Source organism: Papilio xuthus, unplaced genomic scaffold (genome assembly GCF_000836235.2).
Source record: "Papilio xuthus unplaced genomic scaffold, Pxut_1.1 DF828142.1, whole genome shotgun sequence".
Taxonomy (NCBI): Eukaryota; Metazoa; Arthropoda; class Insecta; order Lepidoptera; family Papilionidae; genus Papilio; species Papilio xuthus.
In genome coordinates, this window is record NW_013530507.1 from 3,163,191 (window position 1) to 3,180,883 (window position 17,693).

The window sequence follows — 17,693 nt, forward strand, 5'->3', positions numbered from 1 at the left end:
AATTATATTCTCGTCACTCTTATTCTCTTTCATAAAACTGACAGCAACAATATGTACATTGTACAAGTGGACACCCACGATCAAACTTATCGCTGTTTGTTTGAATAAATGCATTTTATTGTTAAAATAGTCACGGTCCACAGCCCTCAACGTTGTCGCGTTTGAGGCCTATTGTGCTCGGTTATTTGGTTGGTCGATTACTGTGACACACGTGAATGGCCAGAACAAATTCATACCTTCCTGTTTATCCCCTGTATTGTTAGTAAGAGGACGGCGTTAGTATAAACAAGACAAGCGTACTGTGCTATTTATTTTGTTCGCGAAACTTCGAAATGGATATTCGAACAACTATTATCATTGGATTTGTAAGTACGTCATTCTTATGTTGCAATAAAACATCTAAATTTCGTTGGATTAGTCAATGTCTAGAGTCTAATACTATGTTAGTTCTACTAAAATAACAAAAAATAATCATAAAAACATGATTACTGTGCCAAATAATGTTAATGCGTCTTTTTTTAGTTATAAAAATGTGAATCGTATAAAATATAACTGTACCAAATAAAATCACCAAAGTAGCACAATTTTATGAAGTTGACTTGTTCATTTGAAATATATGACTCCACTGCAGTGGAACTTCTATTAATACGTATAACTCTGGCATTCTATTTGGATGAAAGAAATACCTACGATATCTACCTAGATATCTACGAAAGCGTAGAGCGTGGACTGCAAAAAGAACGAATAAATCCAATATCGACCAACTGATTATCCTTTAGTATCTTATTTCTTGGATAATTTGGTCGTATTTTCCAAAAACCAAGGTAAGTTGGACAAACGAAAGATGGTTGGAAAGATCGAGGGCAAAAGGTCACGGGACCTACCCGCCGATCCGATCAAAAACAAGCTATATTGGACCTTAAATGCACGAAAAAGGCATTCTCTGTGACAAAACAGCTGTATTAATAATATAATTGTCACTAAAGTTGAAATCAAATCAATTAGACCAACCGTTGGTTTCTGAGACTAAAATTTCTGTACCAAACATATCGTCATCCCTGTTATTATCTTTGACAAAATAAAGATAAGAATACGTTTTATATTTTGGTCTCAGAAACCAACGGTAAGATACTTTACACGGTACACACGACTGTCTTTTGATTTATCCGTACACTTTTTGATTATGAGTTAATTATTGTTAGTCATTTCATATAAGCGTGCATTTCAATTAACGTGACACTATTGTTATCTCTGTCTTTTTAAAAATACGAGAGGCAATATTGTTTGTATACCAGTGTTGCGACAATGGAGATTCACCGTAAGACAAAAATATTTTTTTTGTGGCAATAATTAGGTTACAATATATTTATCCTTATTCTTGAAAGTATATGTATTATAAGAATGAATATTAAAAAAAAACTTTAAACTACCAGCTTTTTTTAGAAAGTTTTAAGAAGTTGTTTGTGAAAGTAAGAAACCACTTTATTGTTGGTAGTTATTGGTTGGCAAAGATACCTGATATTTAGTAAAAGATGTCTTTCGAAGTCATTGACCGTGAAAATCCCACATACAAATATTTCGATTTGATTTTTCCTTAAACCCACGTGATGAGGTCACGGCCTCAATCTTTCTTTTGTAATAGTTAAAAAAAATAATTTTACAACTTATACTATTGGTATTATTTTGTTGCAAGTAGTGCCTCAAAAATAGATATGATCAACTACAGGTACAAAATGTATTTACAGATACTCATAGTAATGGTCTCCGCATTTCCGACGGATGAGATAAGATCAAAGCGCGACGTTATGGAGTCTATGAAAAACGCCTGGACGGAGATGGTGCAGACTCTTAGCAGCGCCAGCGACGCTGTAGTACATGTCTTCAAACCCACTGAAAAAAGTACCATAGACAAAATGGTGGATGGAGTCAAAAGTCTTGGACAATGACATTTTTTATCATCTCCTATCAAAATTCACGAGCAAAGCAGCACTTCAGTACAGCGAAAATTATATTGACAGGCGCCGTTTTATACTATTAATTGCATATTGTAATTTGATGTTGTAATCTTCCCTATAATCGTTACTTTTTATTAAATAATCATAAATTAATTATTTAATTCGTTTTAACATCTATACAAGCTAAAGCAATTAAAACTGCAACATTATATTTAAAAAAAAACGAATAATGAACAAAGTCTGTGTATGTGTCCGCCTTCTTGGAAAATTGGAAAAATAAAGATCTGAGATACGAATTGCAAAAATAGGAAAATAATAAGAATACAAAAATAATATTTATTTAAAAACTTGGTGGGTACATACGAGTGACACTAATTAATAATACAATGAGAAATACATTATGAAATAATTAACAGGTTTGTTTTAATTACACGTCGCTGGTGTGGCACTGCGATGACAAATCGAAGCTGACATTTTTGTGGACGTCTGCATCGACGGGTCCATCATTGAGTATGTCGATCAGTTTCTCCGTCTTCGGTTGTAATTGCGGAGCGGGACTTTCCGGATAATCAGGTCTGCTGATATAGTCATTGTCAATGTGATGACGTGACGGCATTAAAAAAATGCCCGCCGTCACTTGTTTCTTCACGCCTTCGTCTTGATCTTGTGCAATCTCGATGTTTCTGATTCGTAAATCTTCAATGCTGTATTGAAAATGTTCCGGCTTGTGTCGTTCTCTACAAAACATGTAGTACGCCAGCCAGACAATCAACACGATCGCCTGAAATGAAACATGTTAGTATCTCGACAGGTAATTAAAATGTTTATTGTTTATATAAGGTTAAACTCACCAAAATAATGGCGCAAATGAATCCGACGATAAATGTTGACATTTTGTTTTTAATTCGAGCGTATTTTTATGTCTGGCGAGCGAGTCGTGTCGCAAGCGAGGTCAGCTTGGAACAGTCGACGGTCGCTCTCTGCGCCGCTGTCAATTAAAGTCGGCTGCGACTCCTTTAGTATGTGATGTCATTGAGCGCGATTGAACCAGCTTCATTTAGCACAATAGGTCTTATCTCGATATTAAACTAAATTAACATGTACACGTCACATATATTATAACTTGTTATATATTTGCAATTTCTATGGGCGTTTGTATCTAAACGCCATCAGATTGATACTAAAGGTAACTTATTATAACTTGTTTATTTTCCTCTTGTTGACGTATACATCGTATATCGACAATGTTGATTTCAAGGTGATTTTTAAATGATTGTAAACATCGCGTTGTTTTTTTACATATATTAAGTATTGATAAAATACGATAATATTATTGTTTTATTGAACGTATTATAGGCTACATTTTTTAAAAATTCTGGGCTGACGAAGTCTCAAGCGATCGCTAGTAGTATTTACTTTCTCAATATACAGATACACTGTCACAAATTGGCAAATTATCCGTTAGGTCACGGCTAACAACGTAGTAGTAGTGTAGTCGCCAGTTCATATTAGGACTCCGCGTTATGGCTACGGCTTGCTAATCACGCTGGCCCACTATGGATTGTCTTCTCATAACTTTGAATTTTTTTTTATCATGAAGGGACAGAAAGAGAATATTTCATCTTCCTACGCATTAAATCCAATTCCCCTTTCCTATATTTTCCTTGTAAGAAAAGGGTGGGAAGGGAAAGAAGTCTAAAATTAGGCCTGCTGCATGCATACTCATCGGACGAAACCCGGAATTATGTACACTTCACGCATGTGTTCTGTGTGTCCGTGGTATTATAACGGGGTACTGGCCAATTCGGTCATTTTAAATTACATAAATGCATTAAAGAGTATACAACTTTTTAAATGTAACCTGATGTTAACCAGAATCCCGTTTAATGGACATTCACAACCTCTGGGTCATAGATATGAGAGCTATGCATTTACGTTATACATCTTCTTTTAGTTATAACGCTAACGTAGAGTCAGCAAAGATTTTAATTACTTTAAGAAGTAATAAAAATCAGTAAAGTAATCGTTGAAGGACTCACGAATTGAAACAGGATTTAAGTTAATTACAAAAGGACGAAATAATTTATACAAGTAATTAAAAAACGTTGTAATTATTATATCTTAAAAACTAAAGGAATCGCATTTTAAAGTTTATTTCATGATCTCAGAGCATGACTCCAGTTCTAAGAATTTGAAAACGTATTTATTCAAGTATATTTGCAACAATTTGAAGTTTTAAATAACAATATAATTAATTAGTATGACGTTATATCATCTGCATTATTATTATTTTTTCACAGACCTCTTTCACCTTTTTTTATTCTTACCATGCTTATTTGTTACTGGCTGTTGCCCGCAACTCCGTACGTGCGTAAATATAAAAAAACTTAGTAAGTAGCCTATTCTTCTAGGCTATGTTTAACATCTATGCTAAAATTCAGCGAGATCTATGCTGCCGTTATGGAGATATCTTCTAACAAACATCCATCCATTCAAACATTAAAATAATACACCATTTATTTTGTTTAATTTTTGTCATCGAATATTGTTGATTGGTAGAGAGTTTGTCTACTCAAATGAATTGAATGCACGCCATAGGTTAAAATAAATTATGTGTCAACTCTTTTTTTAATTAAAAAAAAGAAAGATGGGTGTCAAAATAAAAATGGCTACATGTAGAATATATACATGAAAATATATTGTAATTACATAGAATATAATATTAAAAAATATTAATTATAGATTAAATTTTACTGTCTTCTACGAGGACCGTGCTAAACCTATAAAAAAAATTAAATTAATTTTTCTCCAGATTTGAAATTATAAATTAGTAATATTTTTACTAACTGGATTCTACCACATTAAGTTAAATAAAGAAAAAAGCATATTAACATCGTAATCTAAACAGAAGGGAAATATATTAAAGCAAAAACAAATTATTATTCCAAAAAAAATCTAAGCATGATTTTGATTGCACTTTAACATGAATTCTTAAGAATTTTCAATGATATAACAAAATACAAAAACGTAGTTAGTATTTACACACTAAATAAGCAACTGACTGGTTTAAAGTTTTTAGAGAAATGTGGAAGACAAGTTTATGTTAAAATTATCAATCAAGTCAATCATTAAAAATAAAGCCCTATTAGAACTTCTTCAAGAAGATCAAAGTGTACATGGATATTTGTATTTTGAGTCAGGCAATATTTTAGGGGACAATATATGTAAAGCAGTCCTTAATTTCACTCAATTTAAACTTATATTAATTAAATATAGAGTTGAATCTATGATATTAAATAAAATATTAAAAACCAATAATTAACTAAAATATATTATACTATTAAAAGCAGCCCCTTTAGGCAAGGTTCTGAAGATACTGGCAGCGTTCCCCCTTTGAATAGCTGTACTAATTCTTTGTCCGAGGTAGCTGCCAGCTCTTCGGTCGATTAACCTTTTGATATTTCCATAAAAACCTCAATATTATACATTGTAGTAAATTTTTTTATAAAAAAAAAGTTTTAAAAATTACCTTGGTTATCATTGTCGACGATGTTTACTGGAAAGAGATATTTTTAATTAAGCTATATCTTTAATCAGTGCTCAGTTAAAGATATTCATAATATAAATTATGAAGCAATGAGTTAAATCTTATAATTTTTGCAGTCAACATATGCAAAGCCATGCATGATTTCATTACTGCATAACTTTGTTTAAAAAATACAAAATAGAAATCTCTTCGTATTCAAATACCTTGTTCACCTCCACCGATAACGTTAACTGGAATTCAAAAAGAAAACATTAAAAAAAAGAATGGAAGCGGAAGTCGATTTGACGGAAAAGAAAACGAATACAAGGTGAAAATATCCGCATTGCGTCTTCTTCTCTATCGGTTAAAAGTAGGCAACACATTTGCAAATGCAGATGTCTATGGGCGGCGGTCACTACAGTTTTTTTCGAATTCAATAAGTTAAGTAAAAAAATATTTATCGGCTGATTTTAATTATTAATTTATTATTAATATAAATATTCAAGTTGTAAAGTTAGATACACACCTGAGCCTGGGTCTTGGTCAACAACGTCCACTGAAAGTTAAAGAAAAATATTAACAAATAATTATTATAGTCACTGTATTGCCCTACTTATAAGCTTATTTTAGACGTTGAGCACATATAATTTTAAACAAAAATTATTTCGTCTTTGAAAATAATTATTGGGACAAGAGCGAACTATCTGAAACAATTGTCATTTCTTAAAAAAAGAAACTGTAAGTAAACCTGTACATTTAGTTTTTCTGTTCAAAGATATATTCTTATCTCTGTTCTTCCTTACTGAAGGAATGACGACATGTTTTTATTCAGGTTTGTCGACAATGGAAACCCATGACAACAGTTAATTGTGATGTTGAAAATTCGTATATTAAAAAAAGATGTTAATTTATTGTTCATATCCGACCTAGTGGAAATTAACGCAATGAGAGACAAGATTGATTATAAATATAAATATTTAAGTTGTAAAGTAAGGTACGAACCTGATCCAGGGTCTTGGTCAACAACATCCACTGAAAGTTAAAGAAAAGTATCAAGAAATAATCACTTTCGACACTGTATTGGCCCAGTTACTAGCTTATTTTAGCCGTTGGGCACTGTTTTATTTTGAACACAATTTATTTTAAATGCAATTTTTTTTTCATTGGAAATCATTCTTGGGACAAGAGTGGACTACCGGAAACAAATGTTGTTTTAAAAAAATAAGATACTGTGTTGAGTGACAAACTCTGGGTACGAACAGTAATAAAATTAACCTTTTTAATAAATTAATTGTTGGTTTTCACTGCCAATATACCTGTTCGAAGATATATTCTTATATCTATTTCCTTGCATATATTTTTGTTCGTGTTTGTTGATAATGGAAACCCATGACAATTGCTAATTGTGTGATTGTTGAAAATTGGTATATTTAAAACAAAAGATGATAATTAAAAAGTTAATATCTGACCTTGTGGACGCGCTGACACTAATGCGATCAACGCAATGAGAGCCAAAATTACCTGAATACATTAAAAATTAAGTATCATAATATGATTTTTGGAGACATTTATCGTTCATATTTTCTTTAAGTTATCGTACAAAATGAAAAATAATAAAAACAATTAAGTTACTTTATTTGATCCCAGTGTCTTTAAATATGTAACTTAATTGATTTTAAATTAACTTAACTTACCGTAAACTTAGACATATTGCTTCCAAATCTATGAATACGACTGAACAGCTTTATTTTGATTATGTTTCTTGTAATAAATCTTATATACTTATGACACATTTACAAAATAATACTTGATAACCTCTTAAACTTGATAATTCCGGACATCTTGCGATAAATTTGTATTATAGACCGTTTTTAGAAATCATAATACTCTGTAACTGTAACCGATAGATTTTAAATTCCGACAATGTATATTCTGACTAGTATTATAAGCAATTAGCAAAGTATGGCCGACGTCACGTTGATTGACGTCCCTACCGAGGGGCGCAACCATTCAAGAAGGTGACTAGAACTAGAACCTGCACTGCATTTGACCTAGCTGAAAAATTTATTTCATCGTGTCCGGGATTTATAATCTTAAATGTGTTTTTGTCTAGCAAGCAAAGGAAATGAAATTTGAGACCCAAAGGACTTTTAAGGGAGTTTCAATACCTTAATGCACCTTGATTTTTAAAGCGATTAAAGATATTAATTAAACGTTTAATTTCGTAAAATTTTTATACTTATAAGAACATATCTATCTTAAAATAAAAAACAAAGGCGATAACTGTTTCCGTATAATCAAAAAAGGTCATGAAGTTATTGCGTTGAATACATTTCAAGTGATTCGAGGAAACGATATTAAATTGACACGAACGTGAACATGAGTTTAAGACGTGAGATTAAATGATTATAATTGTTCCATAATTTAGGTCAAGAGCTTTAATTGTGGCCCTTTATACTCGAGCAAGACCAAAGGACTTAAGTATCCTTATACGCTAAAAACCATTGCCTTGTGTTATAATTAGAGAAGAATTAACTTAATCCACTCTTATTAAGTGAAAGATTTATAATACAAATTCACATATCGTAGAGGCGCTTTTATAAGTAACCTATTATAGTTTAGTCGTTTTACTTACAAGCTAAGATCTATGTATTGATCTTTTTCCGACTTAAACTTACTAACCTCCGACGTGTTAAGTTTTCGCGTTAACTTTTTATTAAATACAGAATTCATCAATATTATTAGTATCCTCCTAAACGAACATTTACTTGGACGGTTACCTTTCATTAAAAAAATAGGCTTTATTCAGCTTGTTAGAATACAATGTTTTATAGCCATTTTAATAATATTAAGCATGCATTTAATTTTTAGCACGTCGACTAATTACTTGTATAAGTAATGTTGAAATCTCCAATCAGGAAATCTTGGATTCGAGGTTTCATTAATATTTTTTCTTTCATAAATTATTCATCACCGTAATATCATACAATGACTTATTTCAAATTTTTATATCTTTAAGCCTGAGTACGAAGCGACTAAAATCGCCCGGTTTCGAATATTTACTTTGCCGTGTGTACAAAAGACTTACTGACGGCGGTGACTATGCGAGTAGAGTATCTGAATTTAAAAAAATTGAAATATTGTTAAGGGATTTTGATAAGTAATTATGGTAAAGGAAAAAGATTTCTCCAAACAAAACTTCATCCCCTACTAAACAATTTTAGGCGATGGATTTTCAAACATAATATTTGTATAGCAAAGCTTTGGGGTAATTCCCTAGGATGTAAGTTGTCATGAAAACTTGTTGTGTGGTGAACTGTGACTCATAAGTATATTAGATCAGTAAATTGCTTCGGCTTACACTATTATTTCCCTGACATTCTGTTAAATCGAACAATGAATGCCATGGAAAAATTACACTGGGTATTTTTCTTGGTTCTCCCCAAGTAAATTATAATATCGATTAAAAATCTAGATTGCATATACTTTTAACGTTGCTAGAAACAGATGACATAAATTTGGGCTATTATCGCAAAAATCCATGAATTACTAAATTCTAACACTTATAAACTGTAATAACATGAATTTAAAAAGTAACAAAATGTGAATTGTATCGATTTGCTTCGCCATCTTCAAACTCTTGGCCACTTTTGTCTCGACGATTTCGGAAAACAGGACTGTCCTTAACAATGAAAGAACAAAATGTCGACGACGCATGGCAGTGTACGAACCTATATGAGATTGTATTACGTAAGATTCTTAGTGACTAAAGACGCGCAGGTATCGAAGATTTTCGTAGTGTTCTGTTCAAAGCACCTTAGTAACACGTCCAGTCAAGCATCATAGTAATGCAGACCAGTATCGTTACTGTATTAACAGTAAGGGTGCGTTCAAATATTAGCGATACTGCAATGTCTACTGTTATACTGCCTTCGTGTGAAACTAGCATTATGCAAACTAATAATAACGTCCTCTGCATAATTATCGTTCAGTCGTCAATTTATCTTACCGTATCAGGAAAAGTTTTTGATGTCAAATAATTCTATTGAAAAAACGTATGTCAATATGTCATACAAGTACCGCCCACTGACTTTATTTACATCTAACAAATGCATTGTAAGTACGTATGTATACGTATTAAACGAACATTTTTCTGTTTATAAATTATACGGATAATTCCAGCTTCAAATAATAAGAAATAAGTTATACAAAAATAATAAACAGCAAATATTTACAACATCTCTCGATATCACACTTTTAAAACCATTAACGATATCAAATGTTTTGTATACCCCTTATGTTCTTTTTGTATAGTATACCATACATAAAACTTTATAAAAATATACGATCACTATAAAATATTTTTTAACTTAGTTTTTTGCTTTTCTTCAAAAAAGAAATCTTGCCACAATAAGGGTTAAACGCTAACCCGTTTCAACTATGAGATATATATAAAACAAGTTAATGCCTGCGCGGTAATAAAAAAAATCTAGCCTATATGTTCTTCCAGACTTTGTTTTACATCTATGCCAACTTCATATAGATACGTTGAGCAGGTCTGTAGATACCTTCTAACAAACATCCATCAATTATTAGTACGAAGTAAAATTGTTGACAACACACAACAATGGAACCATTACAAGGATGTTAGATTGCATTAAATCATGTCATTATCACGTACGAGTTAAAATCAAAGATCAATATCAACTTCAGGAGTCATTTAGCGTGTAGTAGTTTAGTAAAATACATCGTCAGCTATCGACTAAAGTGTGCAGTGTTTGCACAAATCCAGTCAGTTTGCTGACCAATTCGTACCTTGTTTTCCTACGTGCTGTGTATATAAGAACTGACGTGATGTAATAAATTCAGTATCAGAAGATCTGGTCAACAACTGCACGTAAGTTCACACGTACGAATTTAGCAGGTTTTTATAATAATAATAATTTTTAATAAAATTACGAAACAAATAAATTTCCATTATCAGCATAGATTTATTGTTTCTTTATTGAATATTGTTTAAAAGTAATTTATTTCCCGTCATTTTTAAATTAATAAAATCTTAAAAATCTGTGACCATTAAAGAAATTACTTTAGCAACCTTGCGAAAGAAAGTCGATAGAATAAGAAGGATTAAAGTAACCTCCAATGCACAATTGTGGAACTTTCCCACTCCAGTTCGTAGCCTCGTCTAGTTATTCCTGTTAGAGTAATTCCTGTATAATAATAGAAACATCCTTTCTGTCTTTTTCAGAATGAAAACTATCATCTTGCTTTGTACTTTAGCCGCAGCAGCGCTTGCCGCTCCTGCAGACACCTATAATTCACAGTATGACAACTTTGATGCCACGGAGCTTGTCGGGAACACAAGACTGCTCAAGAGTTATGGACGTTGCTTCTTAGGCCAGGGCCCTTGCACGGCGGAAGGTTCTGATTTCAAAAGTAAGTTCGTGAAATGATATGTGCTAGGTAAAATCGTAGTCCTTGCTGAAAAATGAGTAACAGTGTAGCAAGGAAATTGCCATTAGATAATGTGAGTTTTCAGTGTCAAAAATATTGTATAAGTTTTTTCCTAGATAGTGAGACGAAAAAAACTTAAAAAATATTATTAATAGTCTAGTAGTATAGTAATGAGAGCGTCGGTGGCTCAGGGGTCTCAACACTAGACTTGCAATCTGCAGGTCATGGGTTCGAATCCCGCCATGTACCAATGTGTTATTCGATTTACAATTTACATATGTACATTTATCCGACGTTCATACAGTAAAGGAAAACATCGTGATGCAACCTGCACATATGAGAAGAAATTCAAAGATATGTGTGAAGTCTGGTTGACTTGGCGAGCGCGGTTGACTATGGCCTAGTCACCCCTAACTTAGGATAGGCTCTGGGCCCCTGGACATACAGTGAGCTGATGATGATAGTAATGTATCTACGGCTGCTATGTAGGCAAATGCAATGAAAGTAGCCTAATAATTCATCCGTTTTTTGAATTTTGTTATTATTAATCGACTAGATTTCCATTTCTATTTCGCAATTGTTTCAATAATTTGCCCAATTATATAGCGACAAATAGATTATGTTATTCAGTAATCAAGTGTGTAAACATTATGTCACTATCAAGGTATAAGCGAACGACATGTCCTTATTGTGAACTTAACGTTTTAAACAAGGAAGCGGAACACACTTGTTTGAATCTTGAGAACAAGGTATTATTGTCGGGACATATAACTTCTGACTTTTATTAACTGTGACTCATTTTAATATATTATATAAAGAACAAAGTTCCTTTAACGGCAGTGAGAGAACTCTGAGATCTTTGCTGTTTTGAATTCGATTTTTTTTATATCATAATGTGGCAAAAGAGCGAGCGGCCACCTGAAATCGCTGAAGTAGCGAAGTGAACGTTGCCCATAGACATACGCAATTGCATATGTGTTGCTTACCATTAATTGACGGAGGAGAGGATGCACAGAAAGAAAATATTTTGCCTTCCCATGCGTCCTCTCATCCGGAAAGTCCACTTCCACTTCCACATCCTTTCCTTATAAGAAAAAGGGTGGGAAGGGAAAAAGGACTAAATTAGGCCTCCGGGACGCACACTCATCAGACGAAATGCGGAATTATTTCCACTTCTCGCCTGTCTTCTGTGTGGTCGTGGTATTTCACCGGGCGAGCCGGGACAATTCGTGCGAAGATGTTAAAGCCATTGTTAAAGATGTATCGATCGATCGATGTAGATTTGAGTCGTCTCTGCGTACTATTATGTGGGTTTATTGTTCATTTGATGTTTTATTACTGACGTCAAATTTATACTGCCAAGGTAAAATAGATGTACATAGCTGTCGCAAGCGAATCCATCCGCGCGGAATTAAAAAAAATTATTAGATCCGTTCATCCGTTCTGGATATACCTTCGAACAAACATCAATCTATCCATCCAAACATTTGCATTTGTAATATCAGTAAGAAGTAAGATTGTCATCCCTCTTATTTTCTATGAAAATGACAGGGACAAGAGTTTGTTTTTGTTGCACTTTGGCAGTGAAAACTTACATTAAGTGACCAATTTAAATATTCACTATTCAATCTTTCACCAGAAACAATTCCGGAGGCTCTAAGGACGACCTGCGCCAAATGCACTCCTAAACAAAGGGAACTCGTTAGAGTTGTGGTTCGCGGATTCCAGACCAAGTTGCCGGAAATCTGGGAAGAGTTGGTCAAACAACAGGACCCCAAGGGAGAGTTCAAAGAGGCCTTCGATCGCTTCCTCAATTCATCTGATTAAACTAAGCAGTACCAGACCAATGATAGCTTAATTGTGATAAAATGTGCAAACATCACTATAGTACCTTGTTTTTACTTAACAATGAAATTATCTTTATTTTGTCGTGAATAATATATTAAAATGTTATTTTTTTAATTACTATTTACTTTTATTTTAATAGTACTATTAATATACATTACACTTTTTTTTCTTAATATTGGCACAAAGGTTTTATTGAAAATATTATTATTATTGAATTTTCATGCAACTTCAATACTACTATTATTACATTACATTTACAGTAAACCAGTTTTACAAAGACTGTTTGACCTATAATAAACCTTAATAATTTTTAATAACCCTAGAAATACAGTGACATTTAATATATTATCATCCCTTTCATACTCTTTAACAAAATAGAGACAAAATATATTGATCCATGTTTCAGTGCAGTCGAAGTCCACACTTAATGTTGTCAAGCAACTTTTTAATCATGTATTATTAACTATAGTATATTTATAATACAAACGTAATTCGCCTGAATGTTTACTGACTTAATAAGTTTGTAAACTTACCTAATAATTATTAAAGTAAGTAAAACACAATTTAGAAGGAAATAATAAGATTACAAATTATTATAAGGTAAGTTTGATATTTTGGCATTACAACTAAGTTTTACCATATTTACTAAGCTTAAAAAAGAACGAAAATTTATTTCAAGATTTGATTATACCTGGTAGAATGTACCGTCAAGTATCTGTTTCAAATAGTTTATGTTTAAGTAATATTACAACACTATTTATATTGTATCGTTTTCAATAAAATTTCTTAACACTAAATGAAGACGAGAACTACTAATAGTACAAAAATACGTTAACACGAGCGCCTTTTCTTAAGCTTATATCAAATTAACAATGATGCATATTTGCTCATCCTTTTTTCAAAGGCGTTTGGAAACTGATTAAAATATTTATCGGTGCATATTTCTAAACTGCTTTATGTTTTTGAGCGGAGGACCACATACTTCGGAAGACATTGGAGAAGGCCTATATCCAACAATGTGCTTCCCAGGAATGATTTTTTTTTGTTGAATTGACAGACAAAAATTTTAAAAGTTGATTTTTCATTATAATTGAATAAAATATAACCATTTAATTTTGATATTACATATAGACAAATATACTTATCTGTATAAATGAATATCTGAATCTAAAGCCAAGTCAAACACGAGTAGGTATTTTATAACTTGTATCCCACCTACATGACATTGCTAATGTATTGTGTAAAAAAACTTTTGAATACATTTAAATTCAAAGCTCATTGTAATTTAAAAGTGATTTACCGGGAATTCGTGTATACAAATAAAAAGCACTGTGATACATAACTCACTCCTTTAATCCATTATTTATATGTGTCTTAGAATTTGAATGATTGTATGACCTATTAAGGAAAAAAGACGATTTTAAAACTTTATTATTAGTTTAATTTTAACTCTATTCCTGAAGACTATACATATTTCTACATGTTGTAGATAAATCTATAAATGTCACTGACAAATTACGAATTTTATAAATTTTTAATTTGATCCTATAGTTCGGACATATCAAAAACTTTCAGCAAATTGTAACCTATGGACACTAACGACAAGAAATTAAATCGACGAAATCAGGCTCTAAATATTGTACAGTGTTATAATTTGTTGACAATACTGTCTTTAAAAATAAACTATATAAACCTTTTTAGTTTAGACATGAAATAAAAAAAAAACTGTTTAATGCCAACATCATTTCGATGTGTTTGTTACCGCACGTGCATTAGATACAAAAGATGCAATTAATGCATTAAAACTTTTTGCAGTTACCATTTTTATACATTTTTATACATTATACAAAAACATTTTAAGAAACGTCTAGAGAATTAAATAATCTATTCATAGGATGACTGACGTAACCTATCATTACCAGCCATTTATTAACTCGATCCTTGAACTATGATGTTGCTAAGTAAACCAAAATATTAAAGCTGTTTCTTATCTTACTAATATTATAAATGCGAATGTTTGGATGGGTGTTTGCTAGAAGGTAACTCTAGAACAGTTGCATAGATCTCGCTGAAGTTTGGCATAGTCTGGAAGAACACATAGGCTACTAATTAAGATTTTTTCAACTCCGTTCAGTGGGAGTCACGGCAACTGCAGATTTTAAATCTTATTAATTTTACAAATCGATATTACACAGAAATATAATTTCATGTATCCTAGATTTATTTGAATGTAATAACAAATTGGAGAACTTGCTAACATCTACGTAAGGTTTTTAATAATATGCCTTCCTGCTAATCATTTGCAGTTGAAGGCTATATATCTTTTGTACAGTTCTAAAAATATTAAGTTTAACGTTGCTAATTTGGTAATATCATAAAAAGTTTACAATAGCCATAATAAAATTTATCATCTTAAACAAAAAAAAAACACGGTGTTGGTTATGTGTATAAATCGCAAGTCATCCAGTATATATAGTTCAAAAACACCATAATCTTACCCATATTACGTATACCTAAATGCCAACATTTGGATAGATAGTTGTTTATTAAGAGGTATCTCCAGAACAGCTGTATGGATCTCGCTGAAATTTGGTAAAAAATATAGCCTGAAAGAACACAAAGCTTACTATAAGTTTTGTTTCAACTCCGAACGGACGGAAACGCAGGCGACAGCTAGTAATACATAAAGTTTTAAAAAGAGATAAACCAAAACAATATCTAATTATAATAGATATTTTTAGAAACAGCGTTATAAGGTAGAGTTTTAAAGTAGCAACTATGGTTATTGTTAATATTTCTGGTAAATACGGACATTACACAGAAACCAACCGAATATGGAAAGTGCTGATAGGAATACAAATAAAAATAAATTCGACGATCACAAACTGCAATGCATGCATTATAGAGCACAAAATATGAAAAACTAGCTGTTTCCCGCGACTTAGGCCGGCGAAATTTAAAAATGAAATGTAATAAATATAGAAAAAGTTTTTTGAATTCCAATTTAGTAGTTTTGGGTTTAGTATTAGTTTTGTAGCAATGCAAAGAAACAATCAAATGAATTGGATTGGAGTATATAAATCAACGTTAAGCTTTAAACATTGTACAATCCTTACTAAATTCCAAAGTAACTCTGTCTGTCTTTCTGTCTGTCCTACTTTCACGCAAAAACTACTAAACCTTACTTAACGCGAAAAAGAAGTTGTAAGGGCTTGAAAAATTTGTATGGAAAGTTTGTTTTCAGAATATGTCAGATATATGTGAATGTTTTGTCGGTTTAATATGTTTTGTTATTATGTATTATAAGGGATAGTAAAATAAGTAGCCTGAATAATTAAAATGGCTAAAATCTAAAATTATTAGTAGTTTAATTGCTAGAGTTTTAGATAACAATTTACAAAGATTAATTAAATAAAGATTATAAAGTGTAATGTACTCTATACTGATATAAAAGGAACGTTTGTTTTAATATAGATAACTTTATTACCTTTCTATCAGTCCATAGGTCAATCTATCTTTACTAAGTGCATCTAAGAAAATAAAATAAACTTAAATAATTCATCATGTATGTTGTTTTATTCATTTAAATACGTGTTTATATTATTAAATAACCTTAGAGAAAAAATCTATTGAATCCTCAAGGCACGGACTGCAAAAAACTACGTCATTTATCGATTTGGCATATGTAAAAAAATCTATTGAATGCAGGACTATAAAAGTTATAGCAACTTGAAATCGTATATCAGTCGAGTTCTTAATTCAAGTAAGTCATACATGGTGTATTTTTATTAATAACATTTATTTTGATTTAATTAACAAAATAAAAATTTGTTTCTTGTCTCGATAATGTACGATTTTTAATTTAACTTTACATTGATCGTAATCACTAAGAAATTAATTTTATGTTATTTTTATAGCATCTAAATATATTACGAAGGCACATTAGTATTCTTTAAAGGGCTGATATTATTAGATAAGTAAAGAAATATTTATGCAAAATTCGTTGTAAACCGCGACTCCGTCCAAATTTAAAAAAAATTAACAAGTAGCCCGTGTGCTCTTCCAGACTTTGTGAAATTTCATCTTGATCCGTTGAGCTTTTCTGGAGACATCTTCTAACAAACAACCATCCTTCCATTCATCTATATACGTTAACATTTATAATATTAGTTAGATAATTTAAAAAATCAAATGTATTCTTCGTTGGTATAACCGATATACCAACGAAGAATACATTTGATTGAGGAAAACATCGTGATGCAACCTGCACATATCTGAGAAGTAATTCAAAGATATGTGTGAAGTCAACCAACCCGCACTTGGCCAGCGTGGTTGACTATGGCCTAATCACCCTTAACTTAGGGTAGGCTCCGAGCCCCTCGGTGGGGACGTATAGTGAGCTGATGATGATGATAACCGATATGGAAACTAATAATTCATCAATTATTTTAACTAATTACCTATGAAATTAGCATAAATGCTCTCGAGATGAACACACTTACACATGAACAGATTTATTCTATTTGTTTTGATCCATGTATTAAACCGTTTAAACTTTGTTAACGTTTATTCTTCACAATGTAATTTCCACTCCCTAATCACATTTGAAACAAGCCATGTTGGATAACTAAAATACATCTATACCTAATGTTTTATCTTCACTTCCAGACAAAAGCTCTCTCCGATATGAAGACTATCGTGGCACTTACTGTGTTGGTAGGCTTGGCTACCACCGCCTTGGCATACAGCACGGAACATGACGACCTGGACATCGCAGCAATTGTTGCCGATAAGAACGAGTTGCAAAAATTTATTGATTGCTTCACCGAAAAAGCGCCTTGCACTAAACTGACACAAGATTTTAAAAGTAAGTACATAAACACACTTTATATCTTGGACATAAAATA

General features: G+C 31.8%; 2 protein-coding genes and 1 long non-coding RNA gene across 8 annotated transcripts; 1 reads left to right on the forward strand and 2 right to left on the reverse strand.

Annotated features, from left to right (window-relative positions):
• Nucleotides 1-2,107: 2,107 nt before the first annotated feature.
• LOC106114050 (uncharacterized) lies at nt 2,108-3,336 on the reverse strand. Its single transcript, XM_013307126.1, has 2 exons — nt 2,807-3,336; nt 2,108-2,736 (listed from the first exon to the last, which is right to left on the reverse strand). The coding sequence occupies exons 1-2, from the start codon at nt 2,846-2,848 to the stop codon at nt 2,383-2,385; spliced, it is 396 nt and encodes a 131-aa protein (XP_013162580.1). The 5' UTR covers nt 2,849-3,336; the 3' UTR covers nt 2,108-2,382.
• Nucleotides 3,337-4,631: 1,295 nt separating this feature from the next.
• LOC106114111 (uncharacterized) lies at nt 4,632-7,285 on the reverse strand. Of its 3 annotated transcripts, XR_001227691.1 has the most exons (7): nt 7,176-7,285; nt 6,951-7,002; nt 6,484-6,513; nt 6,008-6,037; nt 5,706-5,732; nt 5,485-5,511; nt 4,632-4,735 (listed from the first exon to the last, which is right to left on the reverse strand). It is a non-coding gene; the product is annotated as an uncharacterized LOC106114111 (long non-coding RNA). The 3 variants fall into 3 exon arrangements; XR_001227693.1 differs by lacking the exon at nt 6,008-6,037 and having other exon boundaries at nt 4,647-4,735; XR_001227692.1 differs by lacking the exon at nt 6,484-6,513 and having other exon boundaries at nt 4,657-4,735.
• A 2,943-nt stretch (nt 7,286-10,228) lies between these two features.
• On the forward strand, nt 10,229-12,896 carry LOC106114079 (ejaculatory bulb-specific protein 3-like). Of its 4 annotated transcripts, none has more exons than XM_013307162.1 (3): nt 10,229-10,390; nt 10,733-10,920; nt 12,578-12,896. In XM_013307162.1, the coding sequence occupies exons 2-3, from the start codon at nt 10,734-10,736 to the stop codon at nt 12,763-12,765; spliced, it is 375 nt and encodes a 124-aa protein (XP_013162616.1). In that variant the 5' UTR covers nt 10,229-10,390; nt 10,733; the 3' UTR covers nt 12,766-12,896.
• The last annotated feature ends 4,797 nt before the right edge of the window (nt 12,897-17,693 follow it).

Excerpts from the sequence above, each read along its gene's own strand:
- LOC106114050 (XM_013307126.1), bottom strand. The coding sequence starts at position 2,848 with ATGTCAACATTTATCGTCGGATTCATTTGCGCCATTATTTTG. Across the intron at positions 2,737-2,806 it reads TCATTTGCGCCATTATTTTG|GCGATCGTGTTGATTGTCTG; the intron begins GTGAGTTTAACC and ends GTTTCATTTCAG.
- LOC106114079 (XM_013307162.1), top strand. The coding sequence starts at position 10,734 with ATGAAAACTATCATCTTGCTTTGTACTTTAGCCGCAGCAGCGCTTGCC. Across the intron at positions 10,921-12,577 it reads GGAAGGTTCTGATTTCAAAA|AAACAATTCCGGAGGCTCTA; the intron begins GTAAGTTCGTGA and ends ATCTTTCACCAG.